Consider the following 20,834-nt stretch of genomic DNA (forward strand, 5'->3'; position numbering starts at 1 on the left):
GACACACACATCACACACACACACACACACACACACACACACACACACACATCACACACATGTTACCCTTGGCCATGGTGTACGGGTCTTGCTAACGAGGACACACACATCACACACACACACACACACACACATACACAGACATCACACACACGTTACCCCTTGGCCATGGTGTACGGGTCTTGCTAACGGGACACACACATCACACACACACACACACACACACACACACACACACACACACACACACACACATCACACACGTTACCCCTTGGTCATAGTGTACGGGTCTTGCTAACGAGGACACACACACACACACACCCAAACACACACAGACATCACACACACGTTACCCCTTGGCCATGGTGTACGGGTCTTGCTAACAGGACACACACATCACACACACACACACACACACACACACACATCACACACACGTTACCCCTTGGTCATGGTGTACGGGTCCTGCTTACGAGGACACACACACACACACACACACACACACACACACAGACATCACACACACGTTACTCCTTGGCCATGGTGTACGGGTCTTGCTAACGAGGACACACACACACACACATCACACACACGTTACCCTTGGCCATGGTGTACGGGTCTTGCTAACAAGGACACACACATCACACACACACACATCACACACACGTTACCCCTTGGCCATGGTGAACGGGTCTTGCTAACGAGGACACACACATCACACACACACACACACACACACACACACACACACACACACATACATAGATGAGTCAATGAGTCAATGAGAAGAAGGACTAACCTTTATAGTGGTGACTACAAGCTCCTTATTGCCTGAAACACATAGTGACAGAGGAAACAGAGATCAGCATAGAGATTCACTATAGACACACACACACATACACACATACACTCACTCACACACACACACACACACATATGTAGAACACACACACACACACACACACACACACACACACACACACACACACACCCAGAGATCAGCATAGAGATTCACTGAAATCCGATTTAAATGAATACATGTGTGTCCCAGTGTGGGACGGTTAAATAGACACACACACACACACACACACACACACACACACACACACACACACACACACACACACACACACACACTCACACACACACCCACCCAGAGATCAGCATAGAGATTCACTGAAATCTGATTTAAATGAATAAATGTGTGTCCCAGTGTGGGACGCTTAAATAGACACACACACCAGCATAGCATATCAGCATAGCATATCAGCATATCAGCATATCAGCATAGAGATTCACTGAAATCCGATTTAACACACACGCGGTTAAATAGACACTGAGGTCATGTTTTGGCAACATTACTTTAGAATGATGGGATTTCTCTCTTTATTCAAGAACAATTAAAATGCTTTCAGAAGAAAGATTTCCAGGAAAAGACTTGGCACACGATGCCTTTCAGAGGCGGCCAAAGAGAGTCTGAAGGGAGTTGTTGGACATTTCCAACAGTTACTAAAGTCAGGAGGCTGCCAACGGCCCTATTGAAGCACCACTGAAGACCTGCTGAGGGGTTTTGGCCTGTGTGTGTGTGTGTGTGTGTGTGTGTGTGTGTATACGTGCATGTGTGTGTGTACGTGCATGTGTGTGTGTGTGTACGTGTATGTGTGTGTGTGTGTGTGTGTATTTGTGCATGTGTGTATATACGTGCATGTGTGTGTGTACGTGTATGTGTGTGTGTGTGTGTGTGTGTGTGTGTGTATATGTGCATGTGTGTGTGTATATGTATGTGTGTGTATGTGTGAATATGTGTGTGTATATGTGCATGTGTATATATGTATATGTGTGTATATGTGTGTGCATGTATATGTGTGTGTATATTTATGTATGTGTGGTATGTGTATATGAATGTATATGTGTGTGTGTATGTGTGTGTGTATATGTGTGTATATGTGTGTGTGTGTGTGTGTGTGTGTATATGTGTGTGTGTGTGTGTGTGTGTGTGTGTGTGTATATGTGTGTATATGTGTGTGTATATGTGTGTATATGTGTGTGTGTGTGTGTGTGTGTGTGCGCGGCTGCGCGCACGCGTGTGTGTTTGTGTGTGAAAAGAGACTCTTGGCACGGGGTGTGTGTATCTCCCTGTGACTGAGCCTCTGTCCTGCTGGGATTGTTCTCCACTTCCCGATTTAGCCGTGACTCCTCCGAGCTCCAGCGTCCATCCCAGCTGACCCTCTCTGCCCTCTTCCGTCACTCCTCCATCAGATAGCCGGAGGTGAGGAGATGGGGGCCCCCGGAGGCGGAGAGGTGGGGGCCCCATCAGATGCCCTCTTAGCCGCTGAAGACTTTTCCGGCCCCCAGACGGCTCTTGGCAGCGTTCCCTGTTCCCTTGAGAAGTCCTCCTAAGAAACAACTCTGTCCGGAGCCCGTCAGCGTGTTCGCCTGACACACGAGTCAAAGAGGCAGCAAGGGGGCAGGGGCCGTCAGAGATACACACACACACACACACACACACACAAGCACACAAGCACACACAGGGGCCACCAGAGAGCATCAAAAGCCAGATTGAGCTCCGGCCATCAGGGGCCTCGGGGGGCTGGCGGGGGCCACACTGACACCAACACACACACACACACACACACACACACACTGACACCAACACACACACACACACACATACACACTGACACCAACACACACACACAGACACACACACAGGGGCCTCGGGGGGCTGGCGGGGGCCACACTGACACCAACGGCTCCTCCTTTTATTAAAGATGACAGGCGCTGCGGCTCCTCAAAGCCCTGTCACGTCTTGGCGGCCGGGGGCAGCCTGGGGAACAGTGGCTGCTTGTTTCAGCGGCTGAATTGATTTATAACCCGGACTGTGAGCGCCTGGCCCAGGATCAGCCGTGGAGGGGCGCCGCGGCCAAACAGGATGCAGGGCACAGCTTTGATGCCGTGCCCAGCTGACAGTCTCCCATTGACGACACGTCAGGCCCGCGAGAGGCGCCGCTGCCCAGCAGAGCAGACCAGAGAGAGCCGGCCTGGCACAGGGACGAGTGCAGGCGCGCCCGCTGAAGACTGCCACGCCAAACACTGCCACGCCACAGACTGGCACACCACAGACTGGCACACCAAGGACTGGCACACTGTCTGCTGGCCCGCTAACACATGGCACAACAGTGCCCGCATGTTTCTGCATCCATATCCCAAACGGCATCACCTCAGAGACTTAAACTGCTGTCTGTCATTATAACAGCCCCTCTTCTGAGCCAGAAGCTTTGATCCACAGTGACTTACAGTTCAAGAGAAGTTCAACACAGACACACAGCTGATGAGAGAACTGAGCCTCGCTGTGAGTGCTGCATGACTAACTATTTAGAAATACTCATTTAGAAAAGAGACCGATTATCTCTTTACAAGAGGAGCACTGATTACAGATAAGCACCAATGAACAGTCTATGTGTAACGCTACCATGTGCTATTTGCGCTACTATGCATGTCTACTGACCTGTCTGCAGATAATCCCTGACTTTTAGCATAAGCATTGTCTACTAAAAAAGAAGTGAGAGCTTAACTGCTCTAGTAGTTAAAGTAGGGCTTGAGTTGAGTACATAGCACTTACCTCACCGCTTACCTGCCATGCTGGTGTGTGTGTGTGTGAAATGAAGTGTGTTTACCTGCCACACTGGTGTGTGTGTGTGTGTGTGTGTGTGTGTGTGTGTGTGTGTGTGTGTGTGTGTGTGTGTGTGTGAAATTAAGTGTGTTTACCTGCCACACTGGTGTGTGTGTGTGTGTGTGTGTGTGTGTGTGCGTGTGTGTGTGTGTGTGTGTGAAATGAAGTGTGTTTACCTGCCACACTGGTGTGTGTGTGTGTGTGTGTGTGTGTGTGTGTGTGTGTGTGTGTGTGTGTGTGTGTGTGGGTGTGTGTGTGTGTGTGTGTGTGAAATGAAGTGTGTTTACCTGCCATGCTGATGTCTGACACCAGGAGAAGCAGAGACGCGTGCGAGATGAAGAGTAGGACTGGCCTCATGGCTCTTCTTCTTTACCTGAAAAACAAGGTGCGTTTTTGCAAACTGGTACTATATACAGACACACACTCTCACTCTATAAACAGACACACACTCTCTATACACACACACACACTCCTAATGTCCTACAAACATACACTCTCACTCTATATACAGACACACACTCTCCTGATACAGAAACACACTCTCACTCTATATACAGACACACACTCTCCTGATACAGACACACACTCTCACTCTATATACAGACACACACTCTCACTCTATATACAGACACACACTCTCACTCTATATACAGACACACACACTCACTCTATATACAGACACACACACTCACTCTATATACAGACACACACACTCACTCTATATACAGACACACACTCTCACTCTATATACAGACACACACTCTCCTGATACAGAAACACACTCTCACTCTATATACAGACACACACTCTCCTAATGTCCTACAAACACACACTCTCACTCTATATACAGACACACACTCTCCTAATGTCTTTCAGACACACGCTCTTCTAATGACTATTAGTCCTGTTCAATGAGGAACTTTAGTCCTGTTCAATGAAAATCCCTGAGCTCAAATAAAGAGAAATTCTTCGTCAATGTTCCCCATGCTAATACTAAGACACAATAATACACAATAAGACAATAAAGACTATTACAGAGATAAGAATAATAAGACAATAAAGACTAATATAGAGATAATAATAATAATTAAATAAGAGCTAATGTAACACTGAAATGCAGAAACAATAAGAACATTATTCATCATGTTCATAAGATCATAATGTCCTCAGCAACTCAGATGAGGACAAATTCACTCTTGATGTTCTTTCCAATATACAGAAACACAATATGGATGCCTCAGGTAAGACTGACGAGCAAAAACATTAATATATTAAAAAAAAACATAAAGTTAGCAAATTTAAGACTAACGAGCAAAAACATTAATATATAAAAAAAAACATAAAGTTAGCTAATTTAAGACTAACGAGCAAAAGCATTCATAGATAAATTAGATAATTCTTCACAAAAATAATAGATACCTTATAAAACACTAAAGATCACTCTACATAAACACAGTAAAGATAGTTAATGTGAGACTAATGAGAAGGGAGCCTATTGAAAGGTACATAAATGAGATCATTCTACAAAAACCCAATATAGATAACTAATAAAAGAAAATCGATCAGAAACATTAATAAATATATTTAAAAAGACTAAAGATTAGTTCATGCCATTAATAAATAACTGTGCAGATGGGCTGGTACCTCCTGCCTTGCGGTCTGTGGCACTGGTCGGAGGTGGCACTGGTTGGAGGTGGCGCTGGTCCGAGGTGGCGCTGGTCGGAGGTGGCACTGGTCCGAGGTGGCGCTGGTCTGGTCTGGCTCTGGTCTGGTCTGGCTGGGGTGAGTGTGTAGCAGCAGAGTCCTCTCTGAGGAGACTGAGTGGGCAGCGCTTGTCACTTCTCACACAGCCAATGGGTGTCACCATGGGAGTCACCCAGGAGCCAGCCCCCTACCCCCCACACACACCCCAATGGGAGTCACCCAGGAGCCAGCCCCCACCCCCCCCACACACACCCCAATGGGAGTCACCCAGGAGCCAGCCCCCACCCCCCCCACACACACCCCAATGATGGGAGTCACCATGGGAGTCACCCAGGGGCCAGCCCCCACCCCCCCACACACACCCCAATGGGAGTCACCCAGGAGCCAGCCCCCACCCCCCCCACACACACCCCAATGATGGGAGTCACCATGGGAGTCACCCAGGGGCCAGCCCCCACCCCCCCACACACACCCCAATGGGAGTCGCCCAGGGGCCAGCCCCTACCCCCCCCCCCCCCCCCCCACACACACACACCCCAATGATGGGAGATGGGCATACTGGCTTAGAAATTAAGAGTCAAAGATTAATATAAAGCTATTCTTGAACTCTGCTCTAAATAGAGTATTCTGTATTTTAGGAGGACAATTTGAAGTGTCAAATGCAGACAATAATTATTGTATTTTTGGCTTAATGTCATCATATAATAAAAAAGCAATGAAAAATTATTTATATCTAATTCATCATCATAACTAAAAGTATTATTATTATCTCTGGGGGCTTGACTCAATAAGCTACTGACATTTCTGTAATTGCAGGAGAATACACTTTGATATAGCCTGCAATTGAGTGTGAACGATTTAGGAGTGTCATCTCTGTCCATTTGCAAATAAGTTAACGATAGTATTGCGGAGGATGGCGTTTTTTGAAGGCTGAGGCGTTTCAGATTAGACGGGAGAGCGAAGCATAAAGGGCCGCTCTCTCTTATCGCTGAATTGCAAATACAAGGGCGCGCAAATAAGGAAGAGATTCCTGTATTGCTTTCTCATTCGCCAGCCAATCACAAGCGAGTCTAAAATAATCGCTTGTCACTGGACACCCCGTTTAAACCAATCACAAAGCTATGCGCGTTCCGTACGCGGTAAATGTAAGCTACAAGGCGAGTTCGTTTTTTCAAAAGGGGCGTATTTTTCAAGCCATTTTAATGGGAAACCAACATCCTGGTTAGAGCAACTGCAGGACGCAACAGTAAAATATTACACTGAGATCTATAGCTGCAGTGTCACACGAAATAAAAGCTAAATTACAGATGTGTTATCCAAGCTGGAGCGGACCGTTTGTTGGAAGTCATATAAATGGAGGACTAACGTAACGTCGCTGGCTGCAGACTCGGACGCTGTCACTCTGGATATGACCGGCTTTCACGGTCGAACATAGTTGCGCGGGTAAGTGTCCTCAGCTACCCTTCTCAACTGCCATTCCTACATAACCAAAGACCACAGGGTTGAATATTCAGGGCAACTAAGATGTGCGCTAGCCAGGTGCATAGCTCGTATCATTGGAGCGCCCATGACAGGCTGTCTGGTAAGGGAAGAGCACAGAGCTCGCTGCAGCCTGGTTCGGTCGATGCTGCTGCTTTGGAGGAAACCTTTAAAACAAAATAACATTCGTGCAAGAGTGAGATGTGCTGCATATGATATGACTCTCAGAGCGTCACTGAATTTATTCGTGACGTTTTTTAAGTAGCAGATGATATAAATAAAACGATCATTCAACACTGAGAAATACAAGTGCACGGCTAAAATGGCTGACGACTAGCTTCTTGGTTTGGTATTTAGCGCCCCGCAACCCAACTATGCCAGCTGTAAGAGGAAGAGAGGCTTTTCCTAGTCGCTGATTGGACAGCATCAAGCATATGCAATTTGTCCTTACGTTGATTGGTCGATGAAGGACTCTGTTTAGGATACAAAGTTGCAGGTCTCGCCGTATGTAACCCATGTTGTTGACCAGTTTACATGTGCATAAACCATCCCAATTAATACCAAATATATTTTTAGAATGATCGTTTTATAGATGCTGGCCCTATTCGACTGTTCCCTGTGTTACATAATAAGCTTTCGGTGCTTCTTTTTGTTCAGTCCAAACACGTTGGCGAACGTCATGTGTTTGTAAACTTTGCGAAACCTGCACATATGGCGCTTGGTTTGATTTACATATTCGGTCTTCTTCCCTCTCTCCTCACCCAGAGCCAAGCAGAATTAAAACGCTACATTTAAACATGTTTAAATCTCATATCATAATCTGTTGTCACTCTAGGAGACAAGGGGGGTGAATACCGATGCGGAAGATCCGGAGACGAGGCGGTGTAGCCGGCGGCGGCTTCGGCAGGGGCAGGGGGAGAGGGCGAGGGAGAGGGCGAGGGGGCCACCACTCCTACGATGACCCCGACATCCAGCTGCGCTCCACCTCCCCGTGCCGACTGAACCTGTCCGTAACCCGGGAGACGCTGACGTACGCGCAGGCGCAGAGGATGGTGGAGGTGGAGTTGGAGGGTCGCCTCCACCGCATCAACATCTCCGACCCCCTGACTGTCATCACGGAGGACGAGATGACGGCCCAGGACCTGGTCGAGTGCAACAGCAACAAGGAGAACAGTGAACAGACCCACACGCAGACACAGAGCCGAGCGCGTCCGGGGCGCAAGGAGAACAGTGAGCAGAGCCACACGCAGACACCGAACCGAGCGCGGCCGGGGCGCAAGGGCCGCCGCCGGGAGGGGAAGCACTCCGCCACGACCGGGCACCACTCCAGCACCAGCAAGAACATGAAGAAGAGCACGGACACCAATCACGCGGCGCCACACGTGCCGCTGCCCCAGCCCACGTTCCGCACGCTGGAGGCCTTCGTGCCAACGGAGGCGCCACCCCTGCCCCTGGGGTACTACCGTTTCATGGAGCGCTCGGGCGAGGAGCTGGACGCCGAGGCGGAGTACGACATGGACGAGGAGGACGTGGCCTGGCTGGAGGTGGTCAACCAGAAGCGCGTGTCGGACGGCGTGGCCTCCGTGTCGCCCGACACCTTTGAGCTGCTGATCGACCGGCTGGAGCGGGAGTCCATCCTAGAGTCGCGGAGCCAGGCGCTGTCGCAGAGCGCGGTGGACGAGGACGCCTACTGCAGCGTGTGCCTGGACGACGAGTGCCTCAACAGCAACGTCATCCTCTTCTGCGACATGTGCAACCTGGCCGTGCACCAGGAGTGCTACGGCGTGCCCTACATCCCCGAGGGCCAGTGGCTGTGCCGGCGCTGCCTGCAGTCGCCCTCGAGGCCCGTGGACTGCGTGCTCTGCCCCAACCGCGGCGGCGCCTTCAAGCAGACGAGCGACGGCCGCTGGGCGCACGTCATCTGCGCCATCTGGATCCCGGAGGTGTGCTTCGCCAACACCGTGTTCCTGGAGCCGGTGGAGGGCATGGAGAACATCCCCTCGGCGCGCTGGAAGCTCACCTGCTACCTGTGCAAGCAGAAGGCCCGCGGCGCGTCCATCCAGTGCCACAAGGCCAACTGCTACCGGGCCTTCCACGTCACGTGCGCGCAGGGCGCCGGGCTCTACATGAAGATCGACCCGGTCCGCGAGAACGCGTCCAACGGAACCACGTTCTCGGTGAAGAAGACCGCTTTCTGCGAGACCCATTCGCCCGCTCCGGGGGAGGACGAGGACGAGGGCGTGGACGAGGGTAAAATGGGGGGGCTGGGGGGCAGCAGGGGTCACCGGGGGCAACGGGCCTACACGCTGGCCCCCCCTGCGCCCCAGAACCAGCGCGGGGGCAAGAAGGGGCAGAAGCTGAAGGGCAGAAGGAGCTCGGAGGTGACGGGGAGGAGAGCTGCCGTACCTGTACTGCTAGTGCCTCAGATCCCCTCATACAGGTGAGCACACAGTTGGGTTACACACACACACACACACACACCACTTTCCATACTGGAAACGGTGGTGCAATGGTTAGCGGTTGGCCCAAGTTCGATTGGATAAAAGCGTCTGCTAAAAGCCTCACCTTTACGTTAACTACATTAATAATATTAATAATAATAATAATAACGACGATGATGATGATGATCATCACATCAATATAATTGAGTTCAACTGAGATTTTCTAAACCAATTCAAGTGAAAGTTCCTTTATGCCCCATGCTTATGGATCTGCCCCATCCCCTCTCTGAGACACACACACACACACACACACACACACACACACACACACACACACACCACTCTCCCATGATCTGCCCCATGCTTATGGATCTGCCCCCCCCAGGCTGAATAAGATCTGCACGGGCGTGGCCGTCCAGAGGAAGAACCAGTTCATGCAGCGGCTCCACAACTACTGGCTGCTGAAGCGCCACTCTCGCAACGGGGTCCCTCTCATCCGACGCCTGCACACACACCTGCAGAGCCAGAGAACCGCAGAACAGGTGCAGCACACACACACACACACACACAGGAGGATGTGAAAGCTTGTGTGTGTGTGTTGAGATTGTGTCCTACTGTGTGTGTGTAAATATTTGCATGTGTATCTATGTCTGTGTGGATTTTGATGCAAAGTTGAAAACTCAGATCAGATCAGTTGAATAAGGTTGTCCTTATGTGCCTTTTGTTATGAGCGTGTGTGTGTGTGTGTGAAACTCATAGCTGTTATAGGGGTACTCAAGGACAGTGTGTCTGTACTTAATTAACGGTGTATATAGGTGTGTGTGTGTGTTTGTTTGTGATTGTGTGTCTAATGGTCAGCTTCAGGCTTTAAACTCCTACAAGCATTTCTGTGGGTATATCATTGTGTGTGTGCATGTACATGCGTTTATGTATATTAACATATGGTTGTATGTTAACGTGTTTATTTATGCACATTAACGTGTGTTAATGTGTGTATTTATGCACATTAACGTGTGTGTGTGTGTGTGTGTGTTAATGTGCCTGTGTATGCAATAATGTGTATTAATATGTATTTATACACATTAACGTGTGTGTTAATGTGTCTGTGTATGCAATTTTGTGTGTGTGTGTGTGTGTGTGTGTGTGTGTGTGTGTGTGTGTGTGTGTGTGTGTGTTTTCAGAGAGAGCCGGATGCGAAGCTGCAGGCTGTTCGTGAGGAGCTGAAGTATTGGCAGAAGCTGCGTCAAGACCTGGAGAAAGCTCGCCTACTCGTGGAGCTCATCCGCAAGAGAGAGAGATTTAAAAGAGAACAGGTATGCAAGCACGCATGTATGCACACACACACACACACACACACACACAAATCATTTCAGCGCAAAGAACAGTATCTTCAAGCTGAAAACCATCCTCGCGAGGTAGCAGTTGGTCTAATATCCACTCTCTCACACTATACACACACACACACACACACACACACACACACACACACACACACACACACACACACACACACACACACACACACACACACACACACACTCTCTCATACACATTCACACATGCACACACACACTCTCTCGCACACATGCACTCGCTCACACACATGCACACACTCACACACACACACACATGCGCACGCACGCACGCACGCACGCACACACACACACACACACACACACACACACACACACACACACACACACTCTCTCTCACACACATGCACTCAAAAGTGGTTAACATGGATAAGAAAATTCAGAATGTAAGGAAGATGAGATCCCATCTCTTCTTCTGAGAGTACAGCTGTAGGTTTGGTGTTGTTGAGGTTCTCCTCCCGCAGAGTCGAGGGTCCTCCCCCCGCAGAGTTGAGGGTTCTTCTGTAGAGTTTAGGGTTCTCCCCCCGCAGAGTTGAGGGTCCTCCTCCCGCAGAGTTGAGGGTTCTTCTGTAGAGTTTAGGGTTCTCCCCCCGCAGAGTTGAGGGTTCTTCTGTAGAGTTTAGGGTTCTCCCCCCGCAGAGTTGAGGGTCCTCCTCCCGCAGAGTTGAGGGTTCTTCTGTAGAGTTTAGGGTTCTCCCCCCGCAGAGTTGAGGGTTCTTCTGTAGAGTTTAGGGTTCTCCTCCCGCAGAGTCGAGGGTCCTCCTCCCGCAGAGTTGAGGGTTCTTCTGTAGCTGTGGTCTTGAGGTGATCCTCCTGTAGCTCTAGATTTAATGTCCTCCTGTCCTTTGGTGTCCTGTCATGCAGATGAAGGTCCAGCAGGCGGCGCTAGAGATGCAGCTGACCCCAGCGCTGGTGCTGCTGCGCTCCACCCTGGACCAGCTGCAGGAGAAGGACTCGGAGGGCATCTTCACCACACCCGTCGGACTGAAGGAGGTGAGTGGGGCTCCACAACAACACACCGGATCCTGTGTGTGTGTGTGTGTAAGTAAGTGAGTGTGTGAGTGTGTGAGTGTGAGTGTGTGAGTGTGTGAGTGTGTGAGTGTGAGTGTGAGTGTCAAAGAAAAATAATAAAGAGAGTGAGTGGGGCTCCACAACAGCACACCGGATCCTGTGTGTGTGTGTGTGTGTGTGTGTGTGAGAGTGTGTGAGTGTGATCATCAAAGAAAAATAATAAACAAATCCAGTGTGTGTGTCAAATGGATAACCATCACCAAACCCTGTGTGTGTGTATATGGCAGTATCTTGGTTGAACTATTCCTTTACATTAGAAAGAGGTACTTCATGTTAAACCCCAGCCGTGTGTGGGACCACCGTTACTGGGTGTGTCTTCCTGTGGGTGTCCATGGCATTCGCGCCCCCCTCCCCCCCCCGTAACATCAGTGCCTCTGTGTTTGGTTCCTACTGGAGGTGCCAGACTACCTGGAGTTCGTGTCCGATCCGATGGACTTCAGCACCATGCGGGCCAAGCTGGAGGCCCACGCGTACGCGGGCGTGACGGACCTGGAGGCGGACTTCAGCCTGATGGTGTCCAACTGCCTGCGCTACAACCACAGCGACACCGTCTTTCACCGCGCCGCCACGCAGCTGCGGGAGGTGGGCGGCGCCATCCTGCGCCACGCCCGACGCCAGGCCGTCTCCACGGGACTCGACCCCCACACCGGCATGCACCTGCCAAACCCACCCCCCCAGAACACACCCACCAACACCTGCTGGGAGGAGGGTGAGTACTTCCGGGTCATCACTATTGATGTGTTTCCTTGACCCAAGTGTGTGCAGGTGTGTTTGTCAGGACAGGTTTGTTTGTGTGTCTTGTCTTTGTGTGTGTATATACAGTATATGTAAGTGTGTGTCTGATATGTGTGTCTACTGCATGTGCACATTTATTTTGTGTGCGTGCATGTGTGTATGCGTCTAATGTTTGTCTAATGTGTGTGTGTGTGTATCAAATGCGTGTGTGTGTGTATCAAATGCGTGTGTGTGTGTATGTATCTATTGAGTGTGTATCTAATGTGTGTGTGTATCTAATGTGTGTGTGTGTGTGTGTATCTAATGTGTGTGTGTGTATCTAATGTGTGTATATTCTGTCCCCAGTGGACTTGCTGTTGGTTCCAGAGAACCGGCTGCACCTGTCCCCAGACCAGCAACTGCAGGCGCTGCTGGAGAAGCTGGACGCGGTCATGTCCATGCGCACCAGCGGGGGGCGCACTAAACGCATCCGCCTGCTGCGCCGGGAGGTCAACAGCCTCCGGCACAAACTCAGCCACTGCCGACGGCGGCCCCCGCCCCTCTGCACCTCCCCACTCAAGGAGGAGGAGGAGGAAGAGGAGGAGGAGGAGGAGGAGGAGGGGGAAGAGGAGGAGAGAGAGGCCAAGAGGAAAGCGGAGTACGCCACCACAGCATCACGAACGCCAGGTCAGAGTCCTTCTTTCTAACTTATGGAGTCTGCCTCACTGTCATTAGCACTTTGTTGCATAGCAACACACCCCTTTCAGCAGAAGACATTTCTATACTAGTTCTGTATAGTGTTATATGTCTGTGGCCTTTTATGTGCTTGCTGATGTTTATCTATATGTCCTGATGTTTGTTTATATGTCCTGATGTTTGTTCGTATGTCCTGGGGGGTATTCGTCGTAGCTCGCCAAGCGGCTATTTTTCAGGCTAAGATAAAAAACGCCCCTCTTTTTGGTTCGTGGAAGCAACTTTTGATAAATCACCATAGTTACATATCGATTAGCACTAACCTGCTCCAGGGCAGGCTAACTTAAGTGTAGCTGGATAAGCTTGCCACACCCCCGGAAAAAGGAGGGATCCCATTGACCAAGGACTGATATTAGAGTTAGATTAGCGGAGGGAGAGAGTTCTTTGCGCTCGCCAAGATCCATTATTCTTGTATGAGCGCTACCGATTCAGCCGACAAGGAATAATTAATTTACAAGACCTTCTCGAGTCATTTATTGCAAACACCACAGTCGAACATTGACTGTCTTGCGCTTTTTTGCGAGTGGTACATTTTTGTAGTGTCGGTGATGCGGAGAACAAAGCACTCATAATTATATGAGTGTTATTAGTACACCATAGCATATCATTATTGTAGAAAATGATTAAGGTGGACTCATGATAAGAATAGAGAGAAATACAGACAATTTATTTTCACTGCTTTAATTTATTGCATTTGTTATCAATACATTTAGTCATTTAACAGACGCTTTTATTCAAAGCGACTTCCAAGGAAATGTAAAACTACATCGAGGAAAGAGGTGAGGGGATTCGAACTAGCAACCTTGCAGATTCAAACCGGTAGAGGAAACCTCTGTACCAGTTGACACTTGCTGTCAGGTATTCATACATAGATATCACGCTATAAACATCCCAACACACCTTGCTCTCACAGCGGTGGTGGTGTTGAATTTTGCCATGATTATGGTCTTGTATTCTTCATAAGCGTTCATGTTCATCTCCTACTCGCCAGCGGAGAAAAAAAAGAGCCCTTTTCTTTGAGTTTAGAACCATTATACCGTTAGAAAATCATGGTTTTGGTGATCGACCTTTCCTGCCTTTTGAAGTAGGACGTGCACGCGCAAATGCCATGATAACTTTAGCCTGGTTGAAATTAACCACATGATTTGGATGCGGATCAGCCGTTAACAAACCGATATTTGCTGTTCTCAATCAGCTCGCTAATCTTAACGGGCTAAAAGGCCAATTGATTAACTTAGCTTCAACTCTACGACGAACGGGCCCCTGATGTTTGTCTATATGTCGTGATGTTTATCTATATGTCCTGATGTTTGTTTATATAACTTGGTCCAATAAAACGGATGATTGACCGGCTTAAATCCGTTTTCTCTTCCCTACAGAAAACCACAAATCCAAAACCCCGTCCCCTACCAAGCCGTCATGCCCCGCCTCCTCTCCCCTGCCTGGCGATGCTCCGCCCCTAGCCCCGCCCCTGGGGCCGGAGAGCACTGGCACACGCACGCCAGGGCGGTCGAGGGGGAGGGGCCGGAGGCGGGTGGAGGGGCGAGGGAGGGGGGCTGGTGAGCCAGAAGACGGGGGGCTCCCAAACCTGCCTCGGGGGGGTGAGAACGGACTGCCCACCCTGACCACACCCCCCGTCTCCACGGTGATGGGGGTGGGCCGGCGGACATCGATCCTCTTTAAGAAGGCCAAGAATGGATCGCGGCTGAAGAAGGCGGAACCGGTGTGTCTGGTGAACGGGGGCGGGGCTGAGAAGGACACCAGCAGCCCAGCGCAAACCCGCCTGCAGCCCGACCGGACCGAACATGCCCCGTCAGAACCTCCCTCAAAACCAGAACTGGTCACAGAACCTGTCCCCTCCTCCCCCCGACACCTGCGCTCCAGAGGACCCAGCGAGAGCCAGAGGACACACACACACACACCCGCCCCGCAGACACACACGTCCGCCTCAGACACACACACACCTTCCAAAGACACTGGTAAGAGAAGCCAAAGGGAACTCACATACCTGGTTTAAACATTTAAAGTAATTTCCAATTTTCTGTCCGTGTGATGTGAGGGTGTTCAGGGGTGATGTTAGATTGTAGTTAAGGTGACGTTTCCTTCTGTCTCCGTGTGATGTGAGGTGTTCAGGTGTGATGTGATGTGTTCAGGGGTGATGTCTCCGAGTGATGTGAGGGTGTAGTTAAGGATACGTGTCCTTCTGTCTCCGTGTGAGGGGAGGTGTTCAGGGGTGATGCCTCCGTGTGAGGTGTTCAGGTGTGATGTGATGTGAGGGTGTTCAGGGGTGATGTGAGGTGTTCAGGGGTGATGTGATGTGAGGTGTTCAAGGGTGATGTGAGGGTGTTCAGGGGTGATGTGAGGTGTTCAGGGGTGATGTCTCCGTGTGATGTGAGGTGTTCAGGGGTGATGTGAGGGTGTTCAGGGGTGATGTGAGGTGTTCAGGGGTGATGTGATGTGAGGGTGTTCAGGGGTGATGTCTCCGGGTGATGTGAGGGTGTTCAGGGGTGATGTGAGGTGTTCAGGGGTGATGTGAGGGTGTTCAGGGGTGATGTGAGGGTGTTCAGGGGTGATGTGATGTGAGGTGTTCAGGGGTGATGTGAGGTGTTCAGGGTGATGTTAGATTGTAGTTAAGGTTACGTGTCCTTCTGTCTCCGTGTGATGTGAGGGTGTTCAGGGGTGATGTCTCCGTGTGATGTGATGTGAGGGTGTTCAGGGGTGATGTGATGTGAGGTGTTCAGGTGTGATGTCTCCATGTGATGTGAGGTGTTCAGGTGTGATGTGATGTGATGTGAGGGTGTTCAGGGGTGATGTTAAATGTAAAGTCCACAATTCTAATCCAATACACTTTTTGTTAACGTCAGCAAACTGCTACTCACCGTGTTCTAGCTGTCTGTTCTGTATGTGAGCTCAACTCCAGCGTTAGTACACAGTCCTAGCTCTGGTCATGAAAAACAAACATGGTGGCTTGAACCGAGGGTGTTAAAGGGTGATATTGAGGTGTTCAGTGGTAATATTAAGGGGTGATATTAAGATGTCCAGTGGTAATGTTAAGTTGTTTTCTCTCTCCCCAGGCCTGACTAATGGGTCTAAGAAGCACCGAGACGAGTCTCCCGACTCAGAGAGTGGCACACACAGCTATGAAACCCACAGGTGAGGAGAGAGACGCTTCTGTGTTCCAGTTAATACCAACTCGTACACTTTCACTTCAACATTCTAACCTATGTGCACGTGTGTGCATCCCCACTTCCTGCTGTGTGTGTGTGCGCATCTGTTTTGACCTGTCTCCACTTCCTCTCTGTGTGTGTGTGTGTGTGTGTGTGTGTGTGTGTGTGTGTGTGTGTGTGTGTGTGTGTGTGTGTGTGTGTGTGTGTGTGTGTGTAGCTCGCCCCCTCTCAAACGCAGCAGAGGCAAGCCGGCTCTCACCAAAGCGCCCGCAGCAGAGCTGGAAAACAGCGACTCCAACACAGGTCAGTCCTGCATGCCAGAAGGCCTTAAAGTGTGTGAGGTTTAGGGTTAGAAGGCCTTAAAGTGGGTTAGGTTTAGGGTCTGAAGGCCTTAAAGTGGGTGAGGTTTAGGGTCTGAAGGCCTTAAAGTGGGTTAGGTTTAGGGTCAGAAGGCCTTAATGTCCTCTGATGTCCTCTGGGCTTGATGCCTCTAAATGTCCTGTGGGTTAGGGCTCTTGGGCTCTAAATGTCGGTGTCTAGACATGTGGGAATAAAAGCTGACTTGACTTGAGTCCTGTGAGGAAGTGAAGCTACAGAAACCCAGTGATATTTATGTTCTGTGCAGGCTTGAGTGGTTTATAATAATTAAGAGAAGTGTAACTGTCAGCTTACCCCCCAAAATGGCAACCTATAACAGGGCATAAATATATCCCTCTCGTTTATTATGATATCGTATTGATTTTAGTTCTTAGCTGTGGTTAATCCTACCTAAATGTTAAGGACCGTGGCCACGTTTCTCACCCGTCTTCTCCAGGTGAAAGCTTGCTGGTGTCCCCTGAAGGAGCGCTGGAGGACCTGGTGCCGCTCGACCTGGTATGGGCCAAGTGCCGAGGGTATCCCTCTTACCCTGCCATGGTGAGGACACACACACACACACACACACACACACTAGCGCTGATCAGATCCTGATGTGATCCGATATGAATCTGCCTGATCGGCATCCGCCAACAGCTAACCATGGCTAATAGAGTTACAAACTAGCAGTTAACCACGGCTAACAGTCACTTACAGCTAACCACGGCTAACAGAGTCACTTACAGCTAACCACGGCTAACAGAGTCACTTACAGCTAACCACGGCTAACAGTCACAAACTAACAGCTAACCACGGCTAACAGTCACTAACAGCTAACCACGGGTAACAGTCACAAACTAACAGCTAACCACGGCTAAGTGAGTCACAAACTAACGGCTAACAGTCACAAACTAACAGCTAAACACGGCTAACAGTCAGAAATTAACAGCTAACCACGGCTAACAGTCACAAACTAACAGCTAACCACGGCTAACAGTCACAAACTAACAGCTAAACACGGCTTACAGTCAGAAATTAACAGCTAACCACAGCTAAGTGAATCACAAACAAACAGCTAAACACGGCTAACAGTCAGAAATTAACAGCTAAACACGGCTTACAGTCAGAAATTAACAGCTAACCACAGCTAAGTGAGTCACAAACTAACAGCTAAACACAGCTAAGTGAGTCACAAACTAACAGCTAACGATGGCTAACAGTCACAAACTAACAGCTAACCACAGCTAACCACGGCTAACAGAGTCACCCATGGTTAGACACAATATAAGCTAGCTATAGCATGGCTCAATATGTAATATGTGCAGATGGTGGACCCGGACATGCCGAGGGAGGGGCTGTTCCACAACGGCGTGCCCATCCCGGTGCCCCCCCTTGAGGTGCTGCAGTTGGGCGAGGGGAGGCAGGCGGAGTCTGACGACAAACTCTTTCTCGTACTGTTCTTCGACACCAAGAGGACCTGGTAAGATGAGACCGCAGGATGGGAACTATCTTATGTGATGTTTTTAAATGTTTATTACAGTGAAAAAAAACACTAACCGTTGCCCAAGTTACTGTCAGCTGATTGGTTCTTGAAAACCACAACCGTTTCTTTATGATTTTATGTTATTAACTGATTTGAGTTTTTAAACTTCTAATTGTTACCTTGCTAATAATGCTGTAACATTTTGTGTATAAAAACGTTACTTGTTGCATGACTTGTGTAATAGTGGCCTGTTGGTAAACTGGGTGGGTTGTGGCTGTGTATGCAATCGTGTGTGTGTGTGTGTGTGTGTGTGTGTGTGTGTGTGTGTGTGTGTGTGTGTGTGTGTGTGTGTGGCTGTCATGCCCACAGGCAGTGGCTGCCGCTGGACAAGCTGTACCGCCTGGGTCTGGACGACACGATGGACAAGCTGCGGCTGGTCGAGGGCAAGAAGCCCAACGTCCGCAAGTCTGTGCACACGGCCTACAGCCGCGCCATCACCCACCTCAGCCACGTCAGGGGCAACGCCAACTTCAACCCCTCCAGCTACATCTAGCGCCCCACGGCTCCAGGGTCCTGCCACCCCAAACACTCACGGGCGCCATCCCGTCAATGTTCGCCTGACGGCGCAAAGCCACTAATCTGCTGGTCAACAGTGTGTGTGTGTGTGTGTGTTAATCACTGTCCCGAAATGGTGAATATAGCAAGGGTGTGTGTATGTGTTAACCACTGCCCCAGAACGGCATGGGTTACTGTTATGTGTGTGTGTGTGTGTGTGTGTGTGTGTTAACCACTGGCCCAGGTTCAGTGTGTGTAGGTGGGGTGAGTGTTATCTGCATCACCAGAAAAGGTGTGTGTGTGTAAACAGCATCCATACTTCTCCAGAATGTCAGATCACAGAGATGGAGCAGTTCTGTGTGGAATCTAGATGGAAGTGACTCACAGGCAGTCAGAAACAATGACCAACGCCGAACTGTGTCCACTTCACACTTTGTAAGAAAGAACGAACGAACGAAAGAACAAATGAACGAACGAATAAGCTAAAGGACCCAAACCACCGATGACCGAGGAGCTGGAGAGTCTTAAAGGCCAGAGGAGAGGAGGTTCCAGAGGAGGCGGAGCCACTTTGTGGTATATTTGTTTTAAAAGACTTTGAACTGACCCGTCACGGAACGACAGGTGTACATATTGTTTCCTTCTAATTTATGGGCCGACTTCTGAGCGTGTTTTAGATTGTATTTGTTCTTGAAATACTGCAGTTCTAGCCATCTGTTTGTCTTCACATGTTCAACAATTACGTTTCTTACATTGTTTCTTTTTTATTTGTATGGATCGTACATGAACTGCTGTGCTTGTGGTAAGTTATGTTGACACAAAGTGTCACCCGTGAATGTTCTCAAGATCAAAACAAATCTTCAGCTCTTATACTGCAGGTGGACCTCCCCTTAAAGGTGGCGTCAGTGACTTTACTGCAGGGGGATGTCCTCTTAAAGGATGAATTACTGACTTTACTGCAGGGGGACCCCTCTTCTTAAAGGTAGACTCAGTGACTTTGATGGAAACAAAAGGTTTTAAAACAAATCAGCCAAACATACCCCCTGAGCCTGAGAGCATCTGTTCATAAATTATGTGGTTCCTGGGCAGGAGGCCTCATCCTGATATCCCCTTGACAGGAAGAAATTGGTTTAAAAAAAAAAAAAAGAGTTTTTGAAGTTTCTGTGGGCGTGTAAGAGTGTATTTCTATATAGTATATGAAAGTTCTGCATGTGTCAAGAGAAATCAGCACTTGTAAATGTGTATTTTTAAACAAGTGTACATGAAGTAATGAACCCTGTACAATTGTATTTGTATTTATAGTGAGTGGCCCCTGATATACGGTGTTATTTAAGAGAGAGGAATAGAGATGGAAGCAGTCTGTGAAGTTTTGTAAGGTTTGAAGCAGTGAAGCAGTGAAGCACTGCCCTTAGTGAGGCTGTCCCCTACAGAGACAGTAAGTGTCCCCTACAGAGACTGCCCTTAGTAAGACTGTCCCCTACAGAGACTGCCCTTAGTGAGACTGTCCCCTACAGACACAGTGACTGTCCCCTACAGAGACACAGTGACTGTCCCCTACAGAGACACAGTGACTGTCCCCTACAGAAACACAGAGACTGTCCCCTACAGAGACACAGAGGCTGTCCCCTACAGAGACCGCCCTTAGTGAGACTGTCCCCTACAGACACACAGTGACTGTCCCCTACAGACACACAGGCTGTCCCCTACAGAGACACAGTGACTGTCCCCTACAGACACACAGGCTGTCCCCTACAGAGACACAGTGACTGTCCCTTACAGAGACACAGTGACTGTCCCCTACAGAGACTGCCCCCTACAAAGACTGCCCTTAGTGAGACTGTCCCCTACAGACACACAGAGGCTATCCCCTACAAAGACACAGTTATGTCCCCTACAGAAACACAGAGACTGTCCCCTACAGAGGCCGTCCCCTACAGAGACCGCCCTTAGTGAGACTGTCCCCTACAGAGACACAGTGACTGTCCCTTACAGAGACACAGGCTGTCCCCTACAGAGACACAGTGACTGTCCCTTACAGAGACACAGGCTGTCCCCTACAGAGACACAGTG

General features: G+C 49.5%; 2 protein-coding genes across 3 annotated transcripts in view; one reads left to right on the forward strand and one right to left on the reverse strand.

Moving 5' to 3' along the window:
- si:dkey-183j2.10 (glutamate receptor U1) overlaps window positions 1–5,619 on the reverse strand; it is a 13,340-nt gene extending 7,721 nt beyond the window's left edge. The window contains exons 1-3 of the mRNA XM_031567108.2: window positions 5,318–5,619; window positions 3,961–4,046; window positions 800–831 (exon numbers count right to left, since the gene is read on the reverse strand). Of these exons, the coding sequence (XP_031422968.1) occupies window positions 800–831; window positions 3,961–4,030 (102 nt within the window). The 5' untranslated portion in view covers window positions 4,031–4,046; window positions 5,318–5,619. The remainder of the gene's footprint in view (window positions 1–799; window positions 832–3,960; window positions 4,047–5,317) is intronic.
- Window positions 5,620–6,513: 894 nt separating this feature from the next.
- On the forward strand, window positions 6,514–19,770 carry brpf3a (bromodomain and PHD finger containing, 3a). Of its 2 annotated transcripts, none has more exons than XM_031567924.2 (13): window positions 6,514–6,820; window positions 7,692–9,296; window positions 9,683–9,839; window positions 10,479–10,610; window positions 11,535–11,663; window positions 12,135–12,450; window positions 12,822–13,142; window positions 14,588–15,187; window positions 16,283–16,361; window positions 16,593–16,678; window positions 17,190–17,290; window positions 18,055–18,209; window positions 18,582–19,770. In XM_031567924.2, exons 2-13 carry the CDS (start codon window positions 7,714–7,716, stop codon window positions 18,763–18,765), a joined length of 3,843 nt encoding a protein of 1,280 aa, XP_031423784.1. In that variant the 5' UTR covers window positions 6,514–6,820; window positions 7,692–7,713; the 3' UTR covers window positions 18,766–19,770. The 2 variants fall into 2 exon arrangements, with proteins under 2 accessions (XP_031423784.1, XP_031423785.1); XM_031567925.2 differs by having other exon boundaries at window positions 12,138–12,450.
- Window positions 19,771–20,834: the final 1,064 nt, after the last annotated feature.

The sequence above is a fragment of the Clupea harengus genome, chromosome 5 (assembly GCF_900700415.2).
Source record: "Clupea harengus chromosome 5, Ch_v2.0.2, whole genome shotgun sequence".
NCBI lineage: Eukaryota > Metazoa > Chordata > Actinopteri > Clupeiformes > Clupeidae > Clupea > Clupea harengus.